Raw genomic sequence first — 21,598 nt, 5'->3', positions numbered from 1 at the left:
AGAAATATTTACATCACCTGCTGCAGCATCTATGGTAAATGTACAATTGTATTGCATATTTTAAAACAACTTTAGTTTCTTTTGATTGACAACATTAGAGAAGAAAAAGAATATTATTTCAGAGTGTCTGGTCCTTTAAATTTTGGCAGATAAAGAAAACTTCTATGAAATGGAAGACATTTTTCCTCTTGGGTTTAAACCTCTAGTAAAATGTTGCTGACAGGCTAATTATAAATGTTTTATATATTTCGTGCATATGTGTTCCTCTCTAAACCAATTTAATTCCCATTAACGCTAATCTTGTTAATACCCACTCAGAGAGGAAAGGAATACTCTTAATAAACTATTGATTTATTTGAGTGATTTAAATGGAGGATGGGCAGAAACAGACGAGAGAAGAGGAAGAGCCACCATTTTCCCACAAATGAATTTCCTAGAATATTTCTCCAAATATTACCGAACATTAGGTTATAAATGGTATAAATAGGAAGGGGGGGGATAAAGTGACGAAGTGATCATCTTCCATCCATGAAAAACAAAAACATTGAAAACGAATTGCTAATTAATTCTTTTAGAGTACTAGCTCCAAAGTTAGAAGCGAGATACTACAAAGAAAGGTAGGTTTTCTCTCTTTAAAAAGAGGTAAACCAAAAACACACACGAGGCTCATACTTGTAAGCGCTAATTGAAATCTGTTTTTCTTTTTTTTAAAAGTCAGTTAAACCAACAAATGGGTAAGTTATGTTCCTAACACATCTTGTGCTACCCCTAGCGTGGCTGGCCACCTTGTCCTCCGTGCAAGAATCCAGTAATTCCTCTCCAATTCAATCAAGCATCCGTCAGTCAAGATTTCTGTATCTCAGGCTATTTTTAGTAGCCAAGAGGCAAGACTGCTCTTAAGAGAGATTGTGTCCAGGTCTGAGTAGTTTTCTTGGACAGAACTATGTAATAAGACTGGGTGCCATGGAACTTAGAAAACAAGAAAACACTCTTTCTGTCCCTTTTCAGATCATCTGAAAACTAGCTAACCATTTCTAAAGGTGCAGATGTCTTCCTTCCCATTCTCCCTGGAAAAAGTGGCATAAAATACGGAACGAGTGGAAGATGGAATTTTGTCCAGGGTCCACCATTTAGCCTTTAGATACATCATTTCGCCTCCCAGCGACTCAGTTTTCCTTTCTGTAAAATGGGATAATAATCGTTACTTACTGTGCTCTTATACGACAGAGCAAGATTTTTTTAAAGTATTTTAATGATCAAAAACGTGTATTTGAAAGCACTATGAAAACTGTGAAATGGGGTACAAACATGATAATACTAACTGGGAAATAATTTAAGAAAAAGTGGCACAGGAAAAAGGGAGAAAAATATAAGGATAGATATCAATTTTATCAGGGTCTTGTATTAAAAAGAGAGAGATGTTTATCCTCAAGATTTTCTGAAAACTTTTAATGACAACTGATGCTTATACTTTATGACTGGGTACATAGAACATAAAATAAACACTGAACATTGAAAGCGTTTAGACGAGTGAACTTTTCCTTTTCTGTTGATCCACGTGTTTGGCGTTGGTTATCCATTAAGATGGGGCTGGAGTGAGAACAATCTCTTAACATTCATTGAAAAAAATACTGAAACATATTTTCAGCACAAATATTAAACCGCCTCTTATCTACCGATTGGTAAAAAAATATATTATATTTTGATTTTTTTTTTTTTTCTTTTTAAATTATATGGTTATCCATCCCAGCCAAAGTCGTGCCCGGTCATCTGGTAGAACTTGAGGTTGAAAGGCCGGTAGAACTCGCGCAGCCTGCGCACCACCTCGCGGTCGATCTCAGGGTGGGTCCTGCCCTTGGTCTTGCCCAGGCAGTGGGGCCGGCTGCTGCCCTCCGCCTTCTTCAGGCAGGGGAAGCCCTTGGTCTTGTTGAAGTAGAAGTGCTTGTCCGTGATGATCCGCTTGAGGCCCAGGAAGTCCTGCACGCGGCCCAGCTCGCCGGCCGGGTCGCTGATGAGCCGCTCGCCGCTCACGAAGAGCATCTGGCGGATGGGGAAGTGGCGCAGCCAATGCTCCAGGTGCTTGGCGTAGATGCCGATCTGGATGGCGCTCCACGACGTGTCGATGAGGCCCGTCGTCCTGTTTTTGAACGTCAAGCTCTCGAAGGTGGGGATGTCGGGCCGCTTGGACAGCGTCTGTGTGTAGTCCGAGATGGCCCTGGTCACCGGGTCCCGCACCACCACGATGAGCTTGGTGTCCTTGGACATGGCCGAGATGCGCGCGGGCGCCTCCCGCGTGACGAAGTAACTGGGCGTCTTCTCCATGGTGATCTGCCCGTCCAGGGTTCTGGGCATCAGGTCCCTGAGAAAAGCAAAAAGGCACGTCAGAGATGTGCATAGAGAGCTCAGTCCCAGGACAGACGGTCAAGTACACGCTGGGGCCAGGCAGCAATTCCAGCTCCCCATCCCCCGCCCACTTGCTAGATGTCTGATGATGGCACAACGAGTTCCGCACCTCAGATTCCTCGTGTATTGAGCAGAGAATAATAGTATTACCCATCGCGTACAATTTTGTGATGATTAAACGAGTTAATATACCTCAACAGCTTAGAAAAGTGCCTGGCACCGAATAAATGCCATATTATTTTTTGTGTTTTATTATTGTTTATCCACAGTGCTGTAAGAAAATAACCTTGGTCAAAATCTTCAGGTGAATTAGAATATTGTCATCAACACAATTATACTGTTATGAGATAGTATTAAAATATCCTGAGTCCTTCCTGTAGTTTTCTTATAAACAAAGCAATTATATTCAACATCACGCAGCATATTACACAAAATACTTATGTTTGTAATTCCTGAGTTTTGCAGGCACAAACAAGACTTATTAAAGAATCCATCTTTTGCCTAATGATTTGAAATGCCATCATTATCATATTCTAAATATGTTGATTCCTTTCTACATTGGCCCAATTATAAGTGATTATCGTGTGATAGTATATTTTCATGTACACCAGAGTACATTCTGACTTTCTATTGTTCAACTTGCCCTTGATGATTCTTGTCTGTTTATTCCTCCTGACAAATGAGATATCACTTTGTCACGTTAAAAACAAAAACCCAGTTGGAGTCTTGATAAAGCAGATAGTGCTTCTCTATTCAAGCAGGGTTTCTACAGGCCTCGCCAGTCAAAACATATGAACAGGAGAGATTACATCTACTGGTTCTTCCAACTTAAGTATACTGCAATTAAATGCACTATTTGTTGAGATAGATACAGACAGATGGATAGTCAGAGATCTTTAGTTATTTCATTTTGTAGTTTCGATTTCTCTTTTAATGTAGGCATTACCTAGGATTGTATTATATCTTTAATTCCGATGATAGATTTGTTACTTTTGTTCATGGAATTTGTGGTTCGTTTTTATTTTGCATCTGCAAGGAAAGGATACACTTTGTGTCATGGGAGCTTGCAGTTATTAATTCCCTGTGATTTTTGTCCCAGCTACACCATCTGGGCTAACTACATTTTGTGAGACACGTCAAACACACACAAAAGCAGAGAAAATTGTCAAATCCATCTCATACACCTCACATCCAGTTTCAAAACTTCAGGATGGCCAATTTTATTTCTAAATCCCTTCATTTCTGCTTCTCCACCAGGCCAGCTGGATTATTTTAAAGTCATTCACAAACATCCTATCAATGGATTAATAAGTATTCCTGCTCCCCTCTGCATTATTTCTGGCACAAATTCCTCAATCTCTCAGGCAATCTGATGGCCCTGATACTCCCTTAGTTTTAATGATGCGGGTACTGGGACTCAGAAAACAATACTCCAAAATGAAGGCCTCAAAAGCAGCCTCAGAAGCAGAAGTTTTTCTCTGACCTTCTCCTTCCTGCCCCTCTGTCTTTCAGTCCTACTCTTACCCAAGACTCACCATAGAAACTAAAATCCCTCTCCCCCAAGGCAGGTCATAGAAACCGGAACTCCTTTTCCCCAAAGCCAGCCATAAAACCTAAAAACATTACTCTAACTTTCCACTTTTCTGTATAAAAATTGGCCATAAAGAAATTATCTGACCTATCCTGTTTGACTGTAGGTCGTAAGACCTTCATTCCTGAGAGGGTCCTGCCCCACGCCTAACAGGAAGGAAGGCATGCTCAGAGAGGCCAAGAAGAATCTAGACAGAGAGGCCTTTCGGGCTTCCCCCACTGGGTCTATTTGGGTTAGATCATATCCTTTTTGTCCAATCATATTTCTATACAACTGTTCATATTTAGCTAAGCCCAAGCATAAAAATGGACAATTTCCTCTGTATCTTTAGGTCTTCCCTCTGAAGGCTCTTGCATATGCAGTAATAAGCGTGTATGCCTTTTCTCCTATGAATCTGCCTCTCATCAGTGATTTTCAGCAACCCTTCAGGAGTTGAAGGGGAAGTTTTCCCTTAGCCCATACTCAGGTTTCCTCCCATTTTTTTTGGCGGGGTGGGGCGGTTATTTTTGTCACTTCAGTCGGGTTAGCTTTACTTTTTATAGGCATTTGCTTTCTGTTTCTGAGCTTTTAATTTTTGAAATAAATGTGAACTTCCTTTTTCAAAATAACTCTTAAGGTACCGCATTACCCACCTCCTAGACAGACCTTAAGGTCTGGGTAAGAGTAAGTGAAGACCAGATAGTTTGGTGTTGACACAAAGGAGACACACATTGGCATAACCATCTATGCAGATTCCGTGGTGTGAATGCATATAACTCATTGCTCTGTGACTCCTTTTATGGAACTGAAAAGTTGGCTAGGCCAACCTAATATAAAAGCTTACGTTACTCTTGTCTAAGGTGAGCCAGGAGATTTATCCAGAGATGGTTGGAATTTCCCAGTGAAGGAAATTTAATCAAATGTGTGAAAAAGTTTTGGGCTTGAAAAGCAACCATCAACTACACAGAAGTGATAGGAAAGAGTATTTATAGATTTTTTTTGAAAGAGCCAGCCTTGCTGTCTCTTTTTTTTCTATATATCTTTGACGTTTAACTACTTTATTTCAAATTTTGACCAGTAAAATAGAAAGAGCATAATACTTCACTTGGGAGCTCCTGGTTGGCCTACTGGGGAAGGGGTTGGGTGTATGGGTGTGGTTGGGGTGGGCAAGAGCTGCAGGAGACTTTGCAGAGATCGAGGCTATAGATTGCGCTGGGCCAGAGGAAACACTGCTAAAACCACTAAAAAAAGGAACCATAGTTTAAATAATCTCAATAGAGTAGGGAAAAGGGCTATCCAACATACGAGGAGTTTGAAGAGGAAACAGCTAAAATCGGATTGCAAAAGAAAAACACATTCATTACTGTCATTGGCAGGGTGAGGAAAACTGACTGATTTAGCATGGGGTGGGTGTGGAGAGTCGGGCTTAACTATAAGCTACCTGCAAGCTTCTTTCTGCAAAAATAAAGAAACGATAGTCTAAATAAATCCTAATCAAGCTTACATTGTAGAAAACGGTTGCTTTGTGACAGGACTCACAACAGAATTCTTTAAATTGCAATCTTTAAATCTTTTTTTCAAAAAAGTCAATAAAAGGGATAGACATTTCTTTTCAAAAAAGTCAATGAAGGGGATACATTTTTTTCATACATTTTCTTATTGCAAATCTTACTGCATTTTAATGTTCAACAAAGCATCACACTAGCATATAAAACAAAAGGCATATGTATGTTGGAATACCGCATTTCAAAGTGTCTAGAACTTGGAAATCATTCTTCTTTACCACAGTAAGGTACATATTAGGTTGGTGCAAAAGTAACTGTGGCTTTTGCAATGATTGCCAAAACCACAATTACTTTTGCACCAACCTAATACTTTTAATGGCAACACCTACAATTACTTTTGCACCAACCTAATACTATGACGATGCTTTGTGTAAAAGCTGGGGCCCAGGATGGGTAGTGAAAGATCTATTACAGTATTACAAAAGGTCTATAGAAATACCAGGCAGGCTATGGGAGCACGAAGGTGCGTGCACTGAGAAATCACGTGAGGCTTGCCTGAAGACAGAACAGGTGAGGAAGGATGGGAGAAATTCAACTGGATGATGGAAGGCATAGGTCCTAGGAGAACTTACTTCCCAAGCTAAGTAGCGTAGACCATTCCAACCTCCCCTCTAAATAGTGAGTAGAATTTGGAAACATTTACAGTAGGTATAAGGATGAGGAAACGGGTTGAGACCAACACTGTAAGGAAAAAAAATATAGAAGTGTGTTTGTTTTGTCCTGAGGGAGGCAAAGATAAGCAGAAATTTCACAAGCAAATTAAGAATTATTGCAAGGTAGATTATACACAGTTGCTCTTCTTCCCATAGAACTCAAAGAGAATTCACAATAGCCAAAGGGTGGAAGCAACCCGAGTGTCTATTGACAGATGAGTTAATAAACAAAATGTGGTTTATGCATACAATGGAATATTATTCAGGAATTCTGACACACACTCCAACCTGGATGAACCTTGGGGACATTACGCCAAGTGAAATAATCCAGTCACAAAAAGACAAACGCTGTATGAGTTCACTTATATGATATATCTGGGGTACTCAAATTCATTGAGACAGCGAGTAGAATGGTGGTTTCCAGAGGCTGTAGGGAAGAGGAACAGAGAGTTATTGTTCAGTAGGTATGAAGTTTCTGTGTTATAAGATTAAAAGAGTTCTGAAGGTTGATCACATAACAACGTGTATGTACTTAACACTACTGAACCTAGCAATGGTTAAAATGGTAAATTTTATGTTATGTGTATTTCACTACAATTTTTTAAAAAAGAACTTAAGGGAGAACAAACATTTCAGTGGCATTGATAGAAATTAGTTAGACAAAAGAGTCTTTTTGCTTTACGGTTAATTAAACATTAGAACAAGGTACCGCTGAAGGAGATTCTGGTTTTGCTAAAAGGGAAATACAATTTATGAGATTTTTGTGCAGCTGATCTCGAATCAAAAAATGAGGTTTATGGTCCATGCCCACTGCTTGCTGCATGATCACGAGATAGTAATTTAGCATCTCTATGCTCAGTTTATTCACCTTACCAGAAAAATCAAGTCAAAGTTTCAAAATTCCTGGACTGTAATGAAGTGTCAACATGGCCACTATTACTGTAGGGAATAGAGGGAAGCACTCTTTTTAAGAATGTGACACCCAGTGTTCTGAATTCTCAACTTCCGGGAGAACTCCACTTAGTCCAGCTAACAAAGGGTTTAGAGAGTTAGAGCTCTTTGCCATGTTCCTGACACACCTGCCCATTTGTCATTCAGACAGTGAGGATGCCTGGTTTGAAGGCCATGAGCTGGCTACATTATTTGGAAGGGCAGAGCCTGGCTTATTATCTTATTATGGTGTGAGAGAGATGAGCTCCGTTTTTAAGGGGATTTCATTTCCTTCCATGGCATGGATGCAGTTGTGCCAGGAAGGAAACTGCTGGGCAATGTTAAATCTGGCTCACACATCATGCCACTCCACTGTGCTGGGGAATTCCATTCTGGATCTGATCTGTCACCCCGGGTAAGGCTCTCCGGGCCTAGGGTTGTTAGAGCTGCTGTGCGTCTGTGGTGCCGGAAGTGTTATGGTCAAGCAGGAACCATGATAGACACGCTAAGTTGTCTTCTGTTTTCTATCCCAGCCTTCAACCAGGTCAGCAGTTAATGGTGGGAGTATAAAATGACCCAGAGGACTTTCCCACTGCCATACTACTGAGGGGACAGACCTGCCTCCATGGCTGTGCCTTAACGATGGTCCAAGAGGCAAGCCTAGAACTCTAGCACTGGCTGCATCACTGCCACCTCTATGATCTGGGAACCACCTGAGAGAGCCTTCCATGACACTCAACAACACATATGCATGGTGCATCCAATATGTGCAAGAAAAAATAAAAAGAACTTCCCTCATGTGCCTCACTCTTCTTATCCATTTGGGCCATTTGCCCTGAATTCTCATTGCCGTCATGTTGTCTTTTGCTCCTTCACCCTCCCTCTGGAACTGCTACTGGCCCTCTCTGAAAGTACTTCTGGGCCGGGCGCGGTGGCTCAAGCCTGTAATCCCAGCACTTTGGGAGGCCGAGACGGGCGGATCACGAGGTCAGGAGATCGAGACCATCCTGGCTAACACGGTGAAACCCCGTCTCTACTAAAAAATACAAAAAACTAGCCGGGCGAGGTGGCGGGCGCCTGTAGTCCCAGCTACACGGGAGGCTGAGGCAGGAGAATGGCGTCAACCCGGGAGGCGGAGCTTGCAGTGAGCCGAGATCTGGCCACTGCACTCCAGCCCGGGCGACAGAGTGAGACTCTGCCTCAAAAAAAAAAAAAAAAAAAAAAAAAAAAAAGAAAGTACTTCTTCCAAAAAACAATTACCCTATTACTCTTCCCCATTTTATTTTTAATCAATGATGTTTGGTCAATTTTCTGTTTATATGGAAAAATAAATCTTGGCATTTGCCTCTAGCTATCTAGGAAAAATTAATTCCAGGTCGTCTGCTGATACAAATATAAGTGGTGAAACAATCAACTTTTGGAAGGAAACCTAGAACATCTTGATGATTTTGAAAGAGGTAAAGTTTTGTTAATTTCTTAAAGGAGCAACTATAATGCAAAATAAATAAACAAATAAATAAATAAATAAATAGGGCTGGGGGCGGTGGCTCACGTCTGTAATCCCAGCACTTTGGGAGGTGGAGGCAGGCTGATTATGAGGTCAAGAGAGCAAGACCATCCTGACCAACACGGTGAAATCACATCTCTACGAAAAATACAAAATTAGCTGGGCATGGTGGCGTGTGCCTGTAGTCCCAGCTACTCGAGAGGCTGAGGCAGGAGAATCGCTTGAACCTGGGGGGTAGAGGTTGCAGTGAGTTGAGATCAGGCCACTGCACTCCAGCCTGGCAAGAGAGCAAGATCCACCGCAAAAAACAAACAAACAAAAAACTCCTATAAATCAATAAGTAAAAATAACTACACAGCATAGAAGAAAAACAGGCAAAAAGCTGGAATAAGCACTTTTGAAGGAAGCAAAGTTTTGTTAACAGAATACCATATCCACAAAATTACAACTAGATAGGAGGAATAAGTTCTGGTGTTCTGAAGCACTGTAGGGTGAATATGGTTAACAACAATTTTGTGTATATTTTCAACAAGCTGGAAGGGAAGATTTTTGAATGTTCACAACACTAAAAAGTAATAAATGTTTGAGGTGATGGATATGCTAACTACCCTGATTTGATTATTACATTGTATACATGTACTGAAATATCACTCTGTGTCCTGTAAGTATGTACAATTATTAGGTGCCAACTAACAAAGAAATGGAAAATAAATAAATAAAAAGTAAATAATCAATAAACGCACGAGAAGGCACTGAACTTCATCGATCATCAGGAAAATGTAAAGTAAAACACAATAGCATACTATGACACACCCACTGGTCATCTAGAATAAAAGCCCACAGAGAATTCTGAGTTTGGGTGAGAATGTGGAACTGGCACTTTAGTGGTTAAAGAGTAAACTGGCACAGTGACTTTAGAAAACTCTTTGGCACTATCTACCAAACATGTGCATTCACTGTGACCCAGCCATTTCATGGCCAGGGCTATACTCAATGGAAATGATACATATGTTCACCAAAAACATGTTCACGAATGTTCACAGGCAATCCTAACAGTCCCCATTTCAAGCTCTCCAAATGTCCACCCAAAATAGACGCATGTAGATCTTAAACAGTGAAATCTTAAACAGCACACAGAATGAATGACTTAAAACCTGTAGGTGGGCTGGGTATGGTGGCTCACACCTGTAATCCCAGCCCTTTGGAAGGCCGAAGTGGGTGGATCATGAGGTCAGGAGTTTGAAACCAGCCTGACCAACTGGTGAAACCCCGTCTCTACTAAAAATACAAAAATTAGCCGGGTGTGGTGGCAGGCACCTGTTACAAGTCCCAGCTATTCAGGAGACTGAGGCAGAAGAATGACTTGAACCCAGGAGGCGGAGGTTGCAGTAAGCTGAGATTATACCACTGCACTCCAGCCTGGGTGACAGAGCAAGACTCTATCTCAAACAAACCACAAAATCTGTGGGTGAACATCACAGTGTTAACAAACAGAGCCAGTCACAACAAAGGAAACACTCTATATTTCCTTTATAAAAAATGTTCTTAAACAGGCCAAACTCATCTATCCCCTTCAATGTCAAAATGGAGGTTACCCTTAGCGGGGATCGGTGTCTAGAAGAGGGCATGAGAGGGACTTCCAGGCCAAAGGAAAAGTACCAATTCACGACCTGGTGCTGATCACAGAAGCATGTCCATTTTGTGAAAATTTATTGAGCTCTATCCCATGATTTGTGTCTTTTTTTATGTTTATGTTGTACTTGATAAATATTTTACTATGCTTATAAAAAATAAATGGACCGATATCCCATAATGCTCCAAGAAAAGCATGATTTTTTTTTTTTAAAGGGTATTTGCGAAGCCCACTATGTCTCCAATTTGTGTAAATTCAGATCACAAAGGAGAAGGAGTGGAGATCATATACCTAGGAGTCAGGCGTCCTCTCCAAGACCACTTCTCCCTCACCCCAGGTAAGTGATAAGGACGGCAGCTGCCCCTCACATGGACCACTATGAGCACAGTGGTGTGCACTGTAACCTGGAGGATGTGTTTCAAGAGTGTGAACTCAGAAAAGAGAGAACTGAAGAATAAGTGACACTTGCAAAACATGTGGGCGACGACTTTCTCAGCTAATCCTCACACAGCCAAAAAAGAGATAAGGTAAGTAATTACATTCCCTAATTTTTCTGACGAGGAAGCTGAGGTCCAGAGAGGCTGAGCAGTATGCTGACGTCTTCATAGTCACTGTATGGAAGGTGATGGGTGGTCCTCCCAATGCCTAGTGCAAGAGTATTTCTATTGCAGCGGGTAAGAGAAAGTCAGCAGCCAAAGGGGATTACAAAAATCATATACAGACAATGGCACCAATGGAGCAAATTCAACAGATGGAAAACATGGGAACCTGAGAGAGTTATCCAGAAGGTAGATGTGAAGATCCTGAAAGAACTAAATTCTGAATTGAATAGAGATGAGATGAAGAAATTTGTCTGCTTGAACTGGGGAGCTGTACGAAATTAGACCAAAAAAGATGATGGTTTGCTTAATGTCAGTGATATATTAAATCTGAAGCAGTGTGCAGGTTTGGAGCAGGAAAGGACTGCAGGTGGTTAAATACTTTAGGGGGCTCTTCCAACAGAATCCAAGCTCGAGGAGTTAAAGACCTGGATTAGGGTGCTGACAGTGGGAAAGACAGGGTGGGTGAGGACAAAAGAAATATTTAGAGTATAATCGGTGAGGCTAGATAGCTGATTTATGACTGAAACAATGTAGACATTTTCAAAAAAGAAAGGTGGAAAATAATACAAATTTTATTAAAGTGAACAATTATTTTGAAGAAGGAAGTCGTCCCCTCTCCCCGTCAAAAAAGAAAATTTGGGCCGGGTGTGGTGGTTCACGCCTATAATTCCAGCACTTTGAGAGGCAGCGGTGGACAGATCACCAGGTCAGGAGTTCGAGACCAGCGTGACTACCATGGTGAAACCCCGTCTCTACTAAAAATACAAAAATTAGCCAGGTGTGGTGGCATGTGCCTGTAATCCCAGCACTCAGGAGGCTGAAACAGGAGAATTGCTTGAACCCGGGAGGTGGAGGTTGCAGCGAGCCGAGATCTCGCCACTGCACTCCAGCCTGGGCAACAGAGTGAGACTTCACCTCAAAAAATAAATAAATAAATAAATAAATAAATAAATAAATAAATTGGATTTCTGTTTCAGTAGAGTCAGAGTTACTTTTTTTTTTTTTTAAAGTTAGGATTTCTACATGAGGATTCTAGTGGAGACAAAATAGTATTAGTTTTATTTTAAACTATGACACAGATGGATCATGTATCTCCATGAAGACAACATAGTTTTATAGGAAACTCAAAAGCAGGAATAGTAATAAGGATTTCAGCCTTGATTTTGCTATTAATAAGCTGTGTGATCTTGGGCAAATCACTTTCATTCTCTTGGCCTCGATTTCTTCACGAACGAAAAAAGTGTATTGTCCTCAATGTCAGTAGGACTTCCCATCTCTAAGATTTCATGCAGGGAGTGAGACTTTAATTCCTTTTTAAGTTGTATTTAAAGCTCTGTGCAGCATTATGCTGCTGTGTTCTGAAGTATGGCTCCACCAATCACATCAAGAGATTTGTATAAATAATTACACAGGGCAATTCTGCATCAACAGAATTGATTTCAAAATCAATGAGATCTGAAAGAATGCAGTTCAAATAACTGATGCCAAGAGAAAGTGCTGAGGTTAGTTAAAATGAAAGTGAAGTTGATATATCCCTAGGGCTTGGGAGCAGCAGAAAGACCAGGAAATCTATGAGCAGAGAGGTCTCACTATACTCCACAAGGCAAGTGATGAAGGAGACCCACGTCTATCCTGTGCTTCTTCTGTGCCTGACACGTTGAAATGAGATGTCAAAGTCAGGAGGCCAGGTGCGGTGGCTCATGTCTGTAATCCCAGCACTTTGGGAGGCCAAGGCGGGCAGATCGCCCAAGCTCAGGAGTTCGAGGCCAGCCTGGGCAACACGGTGTAACCCCGTCTCTACTAAAATACAAAAAAATAAAAAAATTAGCCAGGCCTGGGGGTGGAGGCCTGTAATCCCAGCTTCTCAGGCGACTGAGGAGGGAGAAATGCTTGAACCTGGGAGGTGGAGGTTGCGGTGAGCCAAGATTGTGCCACTGCACTCCAGCCAGGGTGACAGAGCAAGACTCCATCTCAAAAAAAAAAAAAAAAAAGAAAGAAAAATGTCAAAGTCAGAAGATGAAATTCATGGATAGGACTACATTAAAAATAATAGATCCAGGGCAGCCAGAAATTTAAGTTCAGGGTCCTTAGGAAGAGATAATGAAGACAGAAGAAAATGAACACTTACCGAGCATTTACCGTAGCACAAGGTCTGATGTATTATTTCTTGAGTCTCACAACTAAAATGAAAAGCTAGAATTATTCCCCTCATTTTACAGATGGGGAAATAGGCTCACAGAGATAATGTGACTTATCCAAGCACACATGGTTGCTAATAGGGCAAGAATGAAAACCCAGGTCCATCCAGCTCTAAAGCGCATATTCTTTCAACCTTCGGAAACAGTCAGGGAACATCAGAGTGACTTTTGGTTGATGTTCCTGGCCTTCTTTGACATTCTGCCAAAACATATGAGTGTTAAATGCATTCTTTACATATCCATCTCTGAATGCAAATCACCCTTCCTGAAATCTTGCGAACAGGTAATATACATCATATGTTTTTCAAAGGCTATCTTCTGCAAGGGAAGAACATCCTGCAAAGGGAAGTCCCTGACTTGTAATGCAAAGGTAATGTGTCTTGAGGAATAAATAAATCTGGCCCATGAACATGTACTTTTTTTAAGTCTGTACAACCAAACAGAACTGTGTGTCTGTTTTTGGAAGCCTCCGGCAGCAAAACATGCTAGAAAAACATGCTCTTTTCATGGCCACGGCGAGAAGGTAGTTCCTGTGGGTCCTCGATGGTGTGTGTCTGGGAGCAGGGGAAACTGCTGGAAACTCTCCGTGCTGTCAGCTCGCCATCCCTTGGGCCGAGTCCCACTCACATTAATATTTCTTTTCCTGCTGTTGTTACGTGGGACCCCTCCGAAAACGTGACTTATAAGGATGGAAAGAAAACTCCCTTTACTTGTTGTTTGAATTGGCTTCTGTGGGTAGGAAGACTTATGTTTTTGAACCAGCTCCCACACTAACTGAATCTGGATATGCAATTCTAAGAACCAAATCATCATCAAGATAAGCTAAACATCAGGATGAGAGGCTGGGACACTGACCAGTGTCACTGATAGCAGGCTCCTTTTAAAACTTTTAACGACCAGGTAAAGAAGAAAGAGAGAGAGAAAAAAAAACTGGATACTTATTCTCACTAGTCTTTATGACACAATATGTACCAAAGTTTACTTCAAGAAAACAGCACAGGGTTCCCTGGACTCTAGGGGAGGAGAGAAAAGTCAAGGACTCTTGATCGTTAATTTGGGGGAGCCTCATGAAAAGATAACGCATCCATCTGTAGTCAGGTCAGATCAAACAATCTTCCTGGAAGACAAGGGGCAAGAGTGTTTTGGGCTCCTAAATTCAAGTAAGAATGCTTTATGTTTCTGTTGGATCTTAGAGTTTCCCAAGCAATTCCACACATTTTCTCTTTCATTGACTCTTAGAAACAGTAAAAATAAACCAGTAATTTCCAAGGCTCATTGCTTCAACCCCTGATCCCCCTTTCTATGTTAACTTCGTTGGGGGAACTCATGTAATTCATAAGATGTAAAATACCATTTCTAACACGGTATGCATTGTCCCAAATTCTGTTTTAAAGTGGTTTCTGTCTCCTAGGAGCTGGTGTGCTTCTATCAATGTCCTATCAAAGTATCAAATAATATCTAGAGAAATAACCTTACAACATTGAAAACTAAAATTCACAAACAACCGAATTATGCCGAAATCTGTAAGACGATCAGAGCCTAAGAAACCACCTGGGAAAGGTAGGAATACGTCATTCTTCCCCACTGTGGGGCCATCTCTGGACTTCCAACATTCTTTGTGTACCAAGCAAAAAGTAAGATTTCCTACTCGGAGAGTAAGCATCTCTTTAATTTTTTTTTTTTTTTAGCCTAGGTGCCACTCTTGCCTGACCCTGGTCCTGGCCCTGGCAGAGATCCACACTTTGAAAATACTAGCAAGTTTTTAGAGTTTGAGAAAAAAGAAAGTACTTCCTGGCATTTAAACAGAAAGAGAAACAAATAACACAACACCTAGGCTACTGACAAATGGAGGAGGAGATGGGGGAGTTGGGCCTTAGCCTTCAGTAATAAGTGCCGAAAGTGGAGAAGAGCTTAAAGGGAAAAAGACCTTTATGCTCAGCTAAGTTTTATTTCATTTGATGACATATCAAAATGACATTTTCAGATATGCAATGGTTTAAAAAACTTAACACCCATGTAACCCTGGGAAGCAAACAAACTTGAAAGTTCATGTCAACTGAGCAATAGATAGAGAAAAATTAAAAGCACAAGAATGAAAAAGTTAGTGTATTTCAGTAAAATGCAGGGCCATCTAAAATCAGTCAGAATAGAAATGTCTTAAAGAATTATTCTTAATGTATGCACAAAAATGATGACAAATACAAAGCAGAAATAAAATGTATTTAAGTTAGTTAGGAGCTGAAGCCTGAACAATATTTACAAACCCTTAGAAGTATGTGTGTATTTGGGTGCAAGAGAGAGAGAAAGAGAGAGAGACAGAGAGAGATTGATAGGTTACAAGGAGACAGAGAAGAGACTAAGAAGATAGGAGAAAAAAGAGAAGAATCTAGAATCTACCAGAGATAGGAAAGTGCAAGGACTGTATTCTTCCAAGCAGTACCACTAAAAATTAGAACTGGAAAAAACCTTAAAAATCCCCTAATCCAGCTGCTTCATTTCACGGATATTGAAAGGTTGGAGAAGGAGCTTGTTCTAAGTCATTCAGCCAAAAGAACACAAAAAGCCAGGCTTAGATTCTGAGTCTTCTGATGCTTGGCTCACTGTTCTTTCTAAGTTACATTATTCCGCCTTAATTCTAGAAATATAATGTGCCCAGGGCTTGATTACTTGAAAAACAAAATCCATCTTGGGGGCGTGGGTGGAATTCCCTTGTAGTGCTTCTGAACTGTGAAAGTTATATTAAATGTTGAGTCCTGATTAAAGGAAGAATTGGCTTTTCTTCAGCCTACCTGGTTCTCATAACCATGATATGAGGTCAGCATCTAGAAGGGGAGAATGGAATTCTTATTCAAAGTGGGGAGAGTCTGGGCCAGGGGCAGGCCCCTCTCCTGGCTCTCTGGTGGCTGCTGCAGCAAACCCAACATCTAGGCTGATCTGGGCTCTTGACAGGAGTTTTATAAATGATTAGTTTGAGAGCTGTGCTATCGGCTTTTGTGCAACCGCGGGCAGCTGCTTCGGAACAGAGCTCTCATCAGCCTGGAATTATCGGGTCTTTGCATATGTGCGGCTGGAGATAAGGGGGGAAATGTGCTTTTCCTTGTTTGGAAATCAACAATCTAAGGAGAGTGGGGAAGCTGAGAGAGAAACATGATGGGGATAAATCTAAAATTTTAGAAAGATTCTTTGTTACATTTTGGCAATGGTGGTATTTTTTGTTGCTTGCTTGTTCATTCCTTATTTTTCTGTCAGTTTATTTTACTTTACTTGTTAGGTTCTGGACATAGACTAGGTGCTAAATCAATATGTCTTTCAAGTTTGAACCAGGAAAAGTGACTTGCAGCTATCATTTTGGCAGGAGTCTGGGGTCTTGAACTGCTAGGATATTTTCTAAAATTTGCCATCCTCACCCTGTGTGAATATCTCAGTGTCCTTGATTTTTTGTTTGTTTGTTTGTTTGTTTTGTTTTAGACGAAGTCTTGCTCTGTGATTCAGGCTGGAGTGAAGTGGCGCAATCTTGGCTCACTGCAACCTCCACCTCCTGGGTTCAAGTGATTCTCCTGCCTCAGCTTCCTGCATAGCTGGGATTACAGGCACCCGCCACCACGTCCTTGATTTTGAACAGTAGGAAAGGAGAAACATTTTGTCTCATACAGATCAAAACAAACTTCCAAAATAATCTCTTATTCATCAGTCTTATGATATAAAACCTTAATAATGTCATCATGAAATGAGGCAAGCAGACAAAACAAACTTTAGGAAATCCATCCCTGAGTGCGCATTTTACACAGCCTCTTGGTGCAGCTGTACCACGCACCACTAAGAAGAAGTAAAACCATCCATCCAATAGGGACACAGGCAAGAAGGGCTCTGGCTTTAAGTCCCACAATTTGGAAGTTCCCACAAATTGCACACACACACAAATTTATTACAGAAACTGTCACTCCAGCATCAGCATAGTGCAACCAGAAACCCTAAATACCCACTCTCATATTTAAATCCCAGGGAAATGCTTCGGCAAACCTCTTGCCCTGTGTCTTTAAAACAAAAGGTCCAAATGTGGAGAACATACAGGGGTTGTGTTGCAGCAGACAGACACTGCTTCCAGCCTGGGGAAGGATTTGGGTGAGGGAAGTAGTTAGCTAAGAGAAAAAAAAAATCAAATTAAGTAACTTATCCAGGGCTTCCTGTCACAGAGCATGAAATAGCATCTTGAAGTAAAAGTATCATGTCCTAGTATTACTGAGTGCTCATTTCTCTGCTTCTCCTCCTAATCCAGTTCACGGTCCTGAAGATATTAACACACTATAGATGTACTCACAATATAGACTTGGAGGTGGAGGGGCATATTTCATAATGGAGCAAATGATGCCACTCTGACACATATAAATATGTAGGTCCAGATGAAACAGCTGAAGTATGGTACTGATTCTTTCTAGTGGCAACTAGATGGATGTTAAAAGCTAGAACAGAGAACAGTTCTAATTTTATAAATATGTTTGAGATTTAATTACAATTTAAAAATTAATAAGAAAATTTAAAATAATTTTCATTTCAAAATTTTATATTTATTAATTAGAATCTACATTTTGTCTTTGAATTTTATAGATAACTTGGAATATTTTAGAAATAAAGACAACTTTTAAATACACATGGAAATAACTTTCATTTCTTAAATTTTACATTTACTTTTTTTGATCAAAATATATTCAAATTTGTGTACTTGCACTTCAAAAATTCTTTTAGATCAGAGGTCATCCAACTATGGCCTACAGGTCAACCCCAGCTAATTTTTTTTAAACTCCATGATTCCATTTATATGACACATTCAGAACACGCAAATCTATAGTGACAGAAAGCAGATTAGTTGTTGCCAAGGGCTGAGGGGAGTGGGGAATGGGAGTGAGTGCTTAATAGGTATGACGTTTCCTTTTGACGAGATGAAAGTGCTCTGGGATTGGATAGCGGTGGTGATCAGCTATTTTTGTCAGTAAAGTTTTATTGAAACATAGCCACGTCCATTTGCAAATGTATCCTCTCTGGCTGCTTTTGAAACACAAACACGGGACTGGGTACGTGTGACAGAGATCACGTGGCCTAAAAAATATTCATTATCTGGACCTTTTCATAAAACATTTTTCACCTCCTGCTTTAGACCATTGCTGTCAGTAGAACAAAATTAGTATTCAACACTTTGGGAGGCTGAGGCGGGTGGATCACAAGGTCAGGAGACGGAGACCATCGCGGCTAACACGGTGAAATCCCGTCTCTACTAAAAATGCAAAAAAAATTAGCCGGGCGTGGTGACGGGCGCCTGTAGTCCCAGCTACTCGGGAGGCTGAGGCAGGAGAATGGCGTGAACCCGGGAGGCGGAGCTTGCAGTGAGCCAAGATCGCGCCACTGCACTCCAGCCTGGGCGACAGAGTGAGACTCTGCCTTAAAAAAAAAAAAAAAAAAAAATTAGTATTCAAAATCTTGATGGTAGCATAATTAGCATTTTGTTGAAATTAAGAGATAAAAAACAAATTGTACGCATAAGTATGTAGTAGTTCGTGATCTGCGTATGTCTTTGTTTTATTACTCATCCCAACATTGCTGGCCCATCAACAAAATGCCCAAATGAGCAATAATAATTAAATTGAGTCATTTCTGGTAATTTGCCAACTTTCAGACATAGAAAAATAATAGATTTATGTGTATTTTTTCTGTTTTGTTGTTAGGAAGGAATATTTGTCAAAATAGGAGAATAGGATGTATTTCATTTAACAGTTTATTAGCTTGATTTATAACTTTTTAAATGTTCAGACATACGGTATGCGGGCCTTCGTTTGTGCTCTTGTCCAGGGACCTGAAATGTAAAGGGTGGGCCAGAAGAAAACACACTGGGACTTAGAGCTAAGTCATGGTGAAGAAAAACAAGGCCGGCAGACAGGCTGTCCATTCCAAAAAAGCCTGGGGCTGTCAGGGGTTGAACTTTCCAGATGAGGCACTTCACGCGGGCGAGGTGGTTCCACCGCAGCAGAAATGCTGCAGACACCTCACATCTGTGTGACCGAACAGAAATCCCTCTTCTTTCAGCACAGGAAAACGAAACAGGCTAGGCTCTGGGGGGAGCAGCGGAAAATAGCGGCTGTCCAAATGGGCTTTTAAAAAAATTAAACTTCAACAACATTTAAAAGATTCTACATGCCAAAAAGGTTCATTATAGAAAACTTAGAAAATTCAGAGAAGCACAAAATTCTAGAAAGTAAAACTACTCACCCACCGCTCAGATACAGCATTTAAAAATACATCCATGCAGATCTCATTCTATGCAGAGCTGTAGGTTAATACTTTATTTATAAAATTAAATCATATGGTGCACACACTATTCTGAACTGCCTGTTGCACTTTGGAATAAATAGAAACACCATTCTTGTCATTAATTACACATCTACTTCGTTTTAAATTGCTGCGCAGTATCCTATTTTATGAAATGCCATAAAGTGTTCAGTGAATCCCTTATTATTGGATACCTGAGTTGTTTCTAAAGTCAAACATTTTGACTCACATGTTTAATTATTTCCTTGAAGTAGAAATGAAGGCATGAGTATTTTAAAAGCTTTTGAGCCATACCGTAAAACTTCTATGAAGGTATTTATATTTTGTCTTTGAATCTTAATATATAAAATATTTTGGTTCTATTTCAGTATATTAAAGTATATATTTTCTCATACAGTCCTTAACACTTTGTATTATATTTCAATTGCTTCCAGTAAGCATAGGGAAATGATTTTTTAAAATATTTTCGTATTTATGCTTTAAATTAGAGCATTTCCCAGATGTTTATCAAGATTATGATTTTCAAAGACATTTTCTGGTTATGTTTGTTTTGTCTATATTTTTCTAATGGGATTTTTTTTTCTTAGATTTCAAACATTTTCTTTATATTAATGATATTTATCCCTTGTCTTTTATAGAGCAAACATTCCAGTCTATCCTTTCTTGTTTCTTTTTTGTTCATAGTGTTTCTTAAAAATATTTTTGAATCCATCAATGTTTTTCTTTATGACTTTTGCTTTTCCTTTATAATGTTTCCTAAGAAAGGTCTTTCTAATCTTAATATTAAACAAATATCCGTCTTTGATTTGTATTTTATTTTTTAATTCACTTTAAATTATGTAAAGTCAAATTTGAAATATATATACTTTAAAATTATGAACAAGTACCTGTCTGTCCTTTTATCCAGTATTGATATGCCACCTACATCATATACTAAGTTGCTATGTATCCTTCATTTTGTGTTTGGAGTTTTGATACTGTTCTATGTTTACCTTGGCATTAGTAGAGCAGCACTCTTTTAATTATTGCAATTTGGCTGGGCGTGATGACCCATGCCTGTAATCCCAGCACTTTGAGAGGCCAAGGAGGGTGGATCACGTGAAGTCACGTGTTTCTAGGTATGGCTTTTCCTTTTGAGGAAACGTTGCCAGAGATGAGGAGAGGGTAAGACTACAAAGTGATAGCATGAGATTAAAGTGATGAAACTGTTTTACATTCAGATGGTGGTGTTGGTTATGCAAATCAGTACACATGTTGGACTTCATAGAGTTGTCCTCCAGAAATGTCAATTTTGCTAAATATTAATTTAAATATAAAACAAAATAAAAATGTTACTGAGGAACATAAAAGAAAATTTGTGGAAATGAAAGTCATATAATTTTCCTAGATTAATGAACTAAAGGTAGTAAAAAGTCATCTCTTCCCAAACTAGTACTTGCATTTTATGAAATGCCAATTCAAATGGAAATGAAGAGGGAAATAGGATTTAATTCAAATATTGTGTAATTCTTCAATGTATTTGGAAGAAAACGCATTCAATGAAAAATGTTCAAGAGTAGAACAGGAAATTTCACATTCGATTTGAGACATATAAAATTGCAATAACATATATTTTTTGAAACGAATCTCCCTCTCTTGCCCAGGCTGGAGTGCAGGGCGCTATCTTGGCTCACTGCAACCTCCACCTCTTGGGTTCAAGCGATTCTCCCACCTCAGCCTCCCAAGTAGCTGGCATAACAGGTATGTGCCACCATACCTGGCTAATTTTTGTATTTTTAGTAGAGATGGGGTTTCACCATGTTGGCCAGGCTGGTCTTGAACTCCTGACCTCAGATGATCTGCCCACCTCCGCCTCCCAAAGTGCTGGGATTACAGGCATGAGCCACTGTGGGCAACCAGTTTGCTTCGTTTTTTTTTTTCTTGCTGAATAGTATTCTATTGCCTACATGCACCACAGTTTGTTTATCCATTCACCTGCTGGAGGACATCTTGGTCAGTTCCAGTTTTCAATGATTATGACTAGCACTGTTATTAACATTTTGCAGAGGTTGTATGTGAATACAAACTTTTTCTCTAGGCTAAATAGTAAGGGGCAAAATTACTGGGTCATTTAACAAGTATATGTTTAACTTTATAAGTAACCGCCAAATTGTTTTAAAGAGTATCCGCCAGGTGCGGTGGCTCATGCCTGTAATCCCAGCACTTTGGGAGGCCGAGGC

General features: G+C 40.1%; 1 protein-coding gene across 1 annotated transcript in view; it reads right to left on the bottom strand.

Annotated features, from left to right (window-relative positions):
• Positions 1 to 1,434: 1,434 nt before the first annotated feature.
• Positions 1,435 to 21,598, bottom strand: part of HS3ST3A1 (heparan sulfate (glucosamine) 3-O-sulfotransferase 3A1) — a 68,184-nt gene continuing 48,020 nt past the window's right edge. Inside the window, exon 2 of the mRNA XM_011979749.1 lies at positions 1,435 to 2,401. Coding sequence (XP_011835139.1) covers positions 1,738 to 2,401 — 664 coding nt within the window. The 3' untranslated portion in view covers positions 1,435 to 1,737. The remainder of the gene's footprint in view (positions 2,402 to 21,598) is intronic.

Source organism: Mandrillus leucophaeus, unplaced genomic scaffold (genome assembly GCF_000951045.1).
Source record: "Mandrillus leucophaeus isolate KB7577 unplaced genomic scaffold, Mleu.le_1.0 Scaffold205, whole genome shotgun sequence".
Taxonomy (NCBI): Eukaryota; Metazoa; Chordata; class Mammalia; order Primates; family Cercopithecidae; genus Mandrillus; species Mandrillus leucophaeus.
This window is presented reverse-complemented; position numbering and strand designations above follow the sequence as displayed.